General features: G+C 37.7%; 1 protein-coding gene across 1 annotated transcript; it reads right to left on the reverse strand.

The window, feature by feature from the left end:
* Nucleotides 1–291: 291 nt before the first annotated feature.
* On the reverse strand, nucleotides 292–5,159 carry LOC113116467 (toll-like receptor 13). Its single transcript, XM_026284649.1, has 4 exons — nucleotides 2,066–5,159; nucleotides 1,708–1,916; nucleotides 1,218–1,326; nucleotides 292–1,079 (listed from the first exon to the last, which is right to left on the reverse strand). Exons 1-4 carry the CDS (start codon nucleotides 4,607–4,609, stop codon nucleotides 1,068–1,070), a joined length of 2,874 nt encoding a protein of 957 aa, XP_026140434.1. The 5' UTR covers nucleotides 4,610–5,159; the 3' UTR covers nucleotides 292–1,067.
* Nucleotides 5,160–8,554: the final 3,395 nt, after the last annotated feature.

Below are 8,554 nucleotides of genomic sequence, written 5' to 3' on the forward strand. Positions count from 1 at the left end.
GGAAATTATTATTATTATTTTATTTTTTACAAAAATCCATTGATTTATAGTAGTTTTGCCAATGCACATTTTTGGAAGGCTCTAAACAACTTGGAATAATCTTGTTTGTGTTATGAGCAGCAAAGATTCTTCAGTCAAATGGTATTTATGACAAATTAAACAAAGACAGCTGATGATGTTTTAATCATGGTTTTGTGAATTTCGTCAAAAATATCACTGGAGTATAGATTTAAACTATAAACTCCCTGTGTAAACATTCTGGTTCATAGTGTTTAATGAGGTTATAGTTTATTTGACCATGAATGAGAGAGAGAGAGAGAGAGAGAAAAAAAAATAAGCCCCTCTGTGTAACAGCGCCCTCTAGTGCTTCATATTAATGCATTGCCAGATTTACATCCAAAACCCAAATTCTTGCAAGCTATCAATACAGTAGTTTGTACAAACACCAGCATGGTATATAACTTATACATTATTTTTATTATTATTATTATTATGTTCTTGCTAAGATATTACAGTAAAACAGAGCCCATCAACAGAAGGTAACAGGAGGAGGAATTTTAAGTTTGTAAAGAAATTCAAACATATAACTTCTGTTTGTCTACAAAACTATCTTCAAGAATTGAAACATGTTAGCGGTAGAGTAGAAATGAAGATATAAATAAACATTCATAGTGGGAACTGATAGTATTTTAAAAATGAATCACCAATGGAGGGCTGTTTGCTTTTATGTTTGAGTGTTTTACATATGCAATCGGTGTAGCACATTGTACATTTATGTTCCAACATTGTTTTAGAAAAAAATGTGCTGAGTACAATTTATTCATTTTATGAATTGGTATAATTAAGTTTAATAATGTGGATTAAATATCATACAGAGACCAATTTTAAAAAGCATGAAAATATGGGATCAACTAGTTACTCCATTCTCACGAATTAACACTGATACTCATAACATTTCTAAGTGTAACAAGAATTGTTTGAAAATGATAAGATAAGTAATCAGATTGTCTTCTATTGCTCTTTGACAGCTGTCCTTGTGTTCAAGCAGGACTGCACCAGGTGTAGTTTCAAGCAGCTTCCTGTAAAACAATTCAGATATTATTTCAAATTGAACAGCTGTAACATGATTCTTGATGAAGCATCAGTTTAGATGCTTGAGCTTTTGCCTCAGTGTCATTCAGACTTCTGCCAGTGTCCTGCTGCTTCTCTGTACTCACCGAGTCTTCCTCTGCAATGTTCCTCCTTAGACGATCCCAGAAATGCACTCTGTCCCCTTCATCCTCGGGCCAGTCCAGATATGTACGTGATCTCACCAGTTTGACCAAACTATGGAAAGGAATGATAAAAGTACTTACACTGTTTATAAAATGAGAAAAAGTACATGAAGTTTACACTAATAATACAATATTGTTTAAAAGCTTGGTAAGATAAGTCTTATGCGCACTAAAGCTGCATTTACTAGATCAAAAATACAGTTAAAAGTAACAGTATCATTTCAGATAAATAACTTTTTTAATGTTAATATATTTTAAAAGTAACATACTCCTATGATGGCAAAGCTGAATCTCTGTTCCTCCAGTTATCAATGTCACATGATCCTTCAGAAATCTATTGTCATCATGTACTTCCTAAACTCATCATTTCAGTTTCACAGTAAACACACATTGTTCTTAAGTGGACCATCTTCAGCCATCTTGCCCTAATTACCGATGAAAAGCAGAAAGCTCAAAAGGAGAGATGTGTTCGAGGAAGATGAGGATAAGACGGTGTTTCTGTTCTTCCAGCTGCCGGTGTGTGGCCACTTTCATCTCCAGACTGCACCAGTTACTGCGCAGATACCGCCGACTGATCAGGCAAACGGTGCACTGACTGCTGTAGATACTCTCAGTGATGTTGTCCACGATATCTTTACCCACCTAAAAGAGGTTTCACAAGAATCTTTTTTTTTGTTTTGTTTTGTTTTTTACAGTGAGACTACATTTTGATGGATAACACTTATGAAAACAACAACTACTTCAACTAATTTGTATTCAGAAGATCAAATAGTACTTCATTTCAACCTCACCTCAAAGTCCCTGTGGTGCAAACACAGCCTCAGTCTCGGGTTCCCTTGTCCCTCCAGCCGAGGAGCCATCTCCCCCATGACCCAGGCCTCATCACGGGTACAGAAAGACACAAAGGCATCGTACCGCATCTCCTCTATCTCCCCATCAGCCCCCTCGACACGTGTCCTCCTCCTGTGCCACTGCCTACCAAACCTCCTCTCCACCCATCCTCTCAGGTGGAAGAAGAGGACTACAGAAGGCCAGCGTGCAAAGCGGTATCCAACAGCTGCCGACAGAAGAAGACAAACACTTCCAGCTGTGGCTAGATAGCAGATGTACTGCTCGTCAGTCTGACACAGCTTCTCCATGGTCGCCAAGAAGTTGAGTTTCTGATAGCGCCAGACACACTTCTGCATCTGCAAGTAGATCACCTGCACCGTTTCCGTGCTTTCCGCCCAGTCTAGAATCCAGCCGTTTTCACAACTGCAGTGGAAATCCACTTTATCAAGAACGAACGCTGTCAGGGCTGGAAGAGCTTCGAACATGCCATCAATCAGGACCAGAGGACTGTCGCTGTAGAGGCGCAGCAGCTGCAGAGACGACAGGTCTTTAAACATACTCTCGGTCAGGAAGCTCAGGCGGCAGTTCACCAGCACTAGAATCTGGAGTCTTGTTAGGTTCCAGAAGACCCTTCCAGAGTCTGTATAGTTAGAAAAGCTCAGGTTGATGAGCTTGAGACGCTTGAGGCGGTGCAGAGTACTGATTTTAGTGTTAATGAGAGGCGCTCGTTCAGCTCCCCCTGAGATCTCGAAAGACTCCAGGTTTGGGAAATAAGGTGCCATGAAGTCATTCTTGCATAGGAAAAGGGTGCAAACCACGTTCAGCTCTCTAACTGCTGTAAAGACTGTAGTATTACAGTCCGCAAAATCCAGTCTGTCTCCATTTAGCTCCAAAACAAACGTTCCCTCAGGCTGTGATGTTCGTCCCAGGTAGAAAGTAGTTCCATAATGTGCGTCAATACTCAGTCGCTGTATTTTTGGTGGGAATACGTTAAAAATCCTATTTAGATGCAACTCGTAAATATACTCCAGTTTACCCAGTGTCAGCTCGCGAAGCTTCTGCTGATCCTGAAATGTTCCGTCCTCAATGGTCTCAATGAGGTTGTTATTGATATGCAGGACCTCCAAAGCTTTAAGATATCTAAAATCCATTGCAGTTAGCTGTGAGATCTTATTCGAATCGATTTTGAGAATTTTGAGGTGACGCAAACCACGAAATGCATGCAGCTGTAGGGTTCTTATGGTATTATAGCTGAGAAAGAGCTGCTCGAGAAGAGGCATACAAGCAAACTGGTCTCTGCCGATTTGTGAAATCGAGTTTCCGTTGAGGTTCAGCAAGGTTAAGGACCAGACAGTCCCATTCACAGCAACACAGAATGGAACATCTGTCAATTTCATAAAGGACATTTCCAGTGCTTGAAACCCTATATGACCTGTCCAGAAACTAAAGTCCAGGTGGCCTACTTCTGATATTTTGATGAATAACTTTGTCAAAGTTGTCCCACACTGTTTTAAGTCCTCTGCAACCAATCTGTCTGTTAATGTTAAAATGAGGCTGAGGGATTGAATATGAAGGTGGGTGACCAGATGACACAAATCTTTGAAGTTTGTTGAATATTTTTTCATTACAGTTCCTGTCAAACTCAGCTCATTGACTTTTCCAATCCCAGACTCCCAAATACTGTCCAACGACTTGCCTTTGAACTCCAAAAAAAGGCTGGAGAGGTTCTGAAACACAACTAGAGAGTTAGCTTGAATGTTTGTGATACTGTTCCCTATTAGATAAAGGTTTTGAATCCCAGAGAGGACAGTCACAGGCCATGTCTTGGATCCCCCTGGACATCCTTTGGTCTCAATCGTTGAAATCCCACTGTCTTTCACACTCAGGTTCTTCAGATGGGACATTCCATCCGGAAGGTAACAGAAAATATCACTAAGGTCCTGCGCACAAGTTCTGCTAATATCTAGTCTGGTTACACTAACCAAAGGATCAAATATACTGCTGGATACATTGATTAACTTAAGACCTCTCAGTGTCAACTCCTCCAAATTAGACAAACCAGCGAATGCGAGCGCGTCCATGGTCACAGACCTACAAACTGCATCACTGAAAAACAATGACAAATGCTTCAGATTGGGGAGTCCTGAAAAGGCACCAGATTGAACCCTCTTCAGTCTTGCCCCATCTATCTGAAGGACCTCCAAAGAAGGTAAGTGTGAAAAGGCATCAGCAGGAATGCTTGAAATATCACCGACAATACAAAGGGATCTAACTCCAAGGCCTACCTCTGACAGATCAGTGCGCAGGTTTATGATATTGCAGTCTGCGTAAAGACCCTTTCCTGGATAACGGTAGCAGTTTGGAGTCTTGGGCATTTCTCTGAGGAGATGTTCCTCGATGGTTAAGCAGCGTTTATGTATAATAGTAAAAACTACATTGCAGATACTTAAAACCAGTGTAAATCTCCACCAGAAGCACAAGGAATTGGAGTCATGCACAGCCATTGTAGAGACTCTAGACGAATCTACTCTGCCTTCACTCTCCAGAAGATTTTTATTTGCATTTAACCTCACACTGCACTTGTTCAGACTATTCTCCTCACTTCCTCTTTTACTATAAAAAAGCACTGGTTTTCTTTTTAGAAATCTTAGGCCCTGCCTCTTTGCTGTATAACCGTTTTCTCACCGAACCATTTTTTTTTTACATCAGTCTAACTAAAGGAAAGGTAAAATACAGATGATCTCACTCCAAATATTCAATGAGGATACGTGGGATATGTGATTTTCTTCAGAATTACTATGAATTAAATATGTATATTAACACAGAAGGATAATTTTTTTTTGGAGTATGCTATTTACTTTTAATCATTTAGCAGATGCTTTTATCCAAAGCGACTTACAAATGAGAACAATAGAAGCAATCAGATCAAAAAGAGAATAACAGTATACAAGTGCCATGGTCTCAGTCTAGTACAAAACGCATAGGCGTTTATATACAGTATTGTTCAAAATAATAGCAGTACAATATGTCTAAACAGAATAATCAAGGTTTTTCGTATATTTTTGTATTGCTACGTGGCAAACAAGTTACCAGTAGGTTCAGTAGATTCTCAGAAAACAAATGAGACCCAGCATTCATGATATGCACGCTCTTAAGGCTGTGCAATTGGGCAATTAGTTGAATTAGTTGAAAGGGGTGTGTTCAAAAAAATAGCAGTGTGGCATTCAATCACTGAGGTCATCAATTTTGTGAAGAAACAGGTGTGAATCAGGTGGCCCCTATTTAAGGATGAAGCCAACACTTGTTGAACATGCATTTGAAAGCTGAGGAAATGGGTCGTTCAAGACATTGTTCAGAAGAACAGCGTACTTTGATTAAAAAGTTGATTAGAGAGGGGAAAACCTATAAAGAGGTGCAAAAAATGATAGGCTGTTCAGCTAAAATGATCTCCAATGCCTTAAAATGGAGAGCAAAACCAGAGAGACGTGGAAGAAAACGGAAGACAACCATCAAAATGGATAGAAGAATAACCAGAATGGCAAAGGCTCAGCCAATGATCACCTCCAGGATGATCAAAGACAATCTGGAGTTACCTGTAAGTACTGTGACAGTTAGAAGACGTCTGTGTGAAGCTAATCTATTTTCAAGAATCCCCCGCAAAGTCCCTCTGTTAAAAAAAAGGCATGTGCAGAAGAGGTTACAATTTGCCAAAGAACACATCAACTGGCCTAAAGAGAAATGGAGGAACATTTTGTGGACTAATGAGAGTAAAATTGTTCTTTTTGGGTCCAAGGGCCACAGGCAGTTTGTGAGATGACCCCCAAACTCTGAATTCAAGCCACAGTACACAGTGAAGACAGTGAAGCATGGAGGTGCAAGCATCGTGATATGGGCATGTTTCTCCTACTATGGTGTTGGGCCTATTTATCGCATACCAGGGATCATGGATCAGTTTGCATATGTTAAAATACTTGAAGAGGTCATGTTGCCCTATGCTGAAGAGGGCATGCCCTTGAAATGGTTGTTTCAACAAGACAATGACCCAAAACACACTAGTAAACGGGCAAAGTCTTGGTTCCAAACCAACAAAATTAATGTTATGGAGTGGCCAGCCCAATCTCCAGACCTTAATCCAATTGAGAACTTGTGGGGTGATATCAAAAATGCTGTTTCTGAAGCAAAACCAAGAAATGTGAATGAATTGTGGAATGTTGTTAAAGAATCATGGAGTGGAATAACAGCTGAGAGGTGCCACAAGTTGGTTGACTCCATGCCACACAGATGTCAAGCAGTTTTAAAAAACTGTGGTCGTACAACTAAATATTAGTTTAGTGATTCACAGGATTGCTAAATCCCAGAAAAAAAAAATGTTTGTACAAAATAGTTTTGAGTTTGTACAGTCAAAGGTAGACACTGCTATTTTTTTGAACACACCCCTTTCAACTAATTGCCCAATTGCACAGCCTTAAGAGCGTGCATATCATGAATGCTGGGTCTTGTTTGTTTTCTGACAATCTACTGAACCTACTGGTAACTTGTTTGCCACGTAGCAATAAAAAATATACTAAAAACCTTGATTATTCTGGTTAGTCACATTGTACTGCTATTATTTTGAACAAAACTGTATATATATATATATATATATATATATATATATATATATATATATATATATATGAAAGACAAGAAAAGTGCTAGTATAAGTTGGTTAAGTGCTGGCGAAAAAAAGAAAAGGCTATAGATGTTTCTTGAAAATGAGTAAAGACTCAGTTGTACGAATTGAAATTGGGAGGTCATTCCACAAACTTGGTGGATCAGCTTTTTTTATGATTAGCTTTATTCCATTACATGACTTGGATAGTTTAACCCTGTTAAATAAAGTTTTAACATTGTAAATTGCTGCATGTGCAAAAAACAGCAGCAAGAACAATCACTTCACAGTTCATTCGAGACATTCATGCAGAAATGCGGGCCAAATAAGTTCAAAAACAGTGCAGCACAAGAGGAACTGAAAAACCCTTTTTCTATTTTACGGTTTCTGTTCAGGAACTAGTGATGTTGTGATGAAGAGATAAGGTATCACAGCCACCAATGCAGGCCTTTTTTTTATAGAAGTTTTCCTAAAAATGCTTAAATCTAACAGCAAATAACTAAAGCAACACATCATGCATAACCGTATGCATCGGTTTATTCTGTGAAGTTTAACAGCAAACATATTTCCACAACCACAACCATCTGAACTTCTGCAATTAACAATTAAAAAAACAAATTACACTTATCAGTCTTGCATTTTTTGTTACAATTTAGCAGTCTGTGAAAAATGTATACATGCTACATTTAAGTAGTTAAGTGTACAATACTCAAGTTTTTGAATTTGACTGTACACCCAGCATAGCATCTGTGGAAGCCAGACTGTAAGGTGCAAGCAGCTTTGCCTGACAGTGTATAATTTGACAAAAGTGAAAAAAAAAACTAAAAAAAAAAAACTAAAAAAAAAAAAAATTACACCTTTAAATGACAAAACTTACTGAACTCCCCTTACTGCAGCAAATACAACTAGGATGGCCTGTACTATTCTTCAATGTTTTGCTTATATATTTTTTTTTATGATTACTAAGCTCCAGACAATACAAGCATATTACTTACTAACGATATCCTCCATAAAATGTTATAAATACTAGTGAACCTCTGAAACAAACCAAAAACATTGGGTCAGGAGACCCTAAAGACAAACAAAATAATTTAAAGAATTCAAAAAAGCAGAACCAAAATGATACACATTAATAAAACTCAAACAGTCTAATATCTTTACACACTGTATAAGCTAGATATGATCCAAAATGAACACAGATCGTTAAGTGACTGTAAAAGATTACAAATGACTCTCACATTCAACACTTAACTACATTCTTCTGATGAATATTCCCACACAAATATCATATTTGTGACATTTTGTGTAACAGTAGATCAGTTCCAAGAAAACTCCTTCAGTTCTCGACACTGTTGCCTTCTTTTCTGGAGCTAGATTTATGAATATCTTCTTAACAAAACAAAATTAAGAATGTTCTAAAGATAAATGAGAAGTTTAAGTGAAATTATTAAAATACATCTCAGATATTGTCTTAAGAACACATTTATTTTTTTAGGAATAATCTTTTTCTTTTGTAAGAATAAAATAATGATAAAATTTGACTTGCTGATTGTATACTAAGGTTAAAGTTGTTTTATATCACAACAATTTACTTAATACTTGGTAAATATTAACAGTTAGTTTATTCATCTATAAACTTTTTTTTTGTCTAATTGCAACTTGTCTAATAACCCACGGTATTTCTAATCTTGAATATACATTCGACAAACCTATGAGTATGCAACATTATACACCACATGCAGAATTATTAGGCACATTATTATTCTGATATTTTTTTCCAAGCACATTTTACCAATTT

Source organism: Carassius auratus, chromosome 16 (assembly GCF_003368295.1).
Source record: "Carassius auratus strain Wakin chromosome 16, ASM336829v1, whole genome shotgun sequence".
Taxonomy (NCBI): Eukaryota; Metazoa; Chordata; class Actinopteri; order Cypriniformes; family Cyprinidae; genus Carassius; species Carassius auratus.

Coding starts and splice junctions, on each gene's coding strand:
- LOC113116467 (XM_026284649.1), bottom strand. CDS start 4,609: ATGGCTGTGCATGACTCCAATTCCTTGTGCTTCTGGTGGAGATTTACA. Junction 1,917..2,065: donor TGCACCACAGGGACTTTGAG/GTGAGGTTGAAA, acceptor AACCTCTTTTAG/GTGGGTAAAGATATCGTGGA. Junction 1,327..1,707: donor GAGCTTTCTGCTTTTCATCG/GTAATTAGGGCA, acceptor TCCTTTCCATAG/TTTGGTCAAACTGGTGAGAT.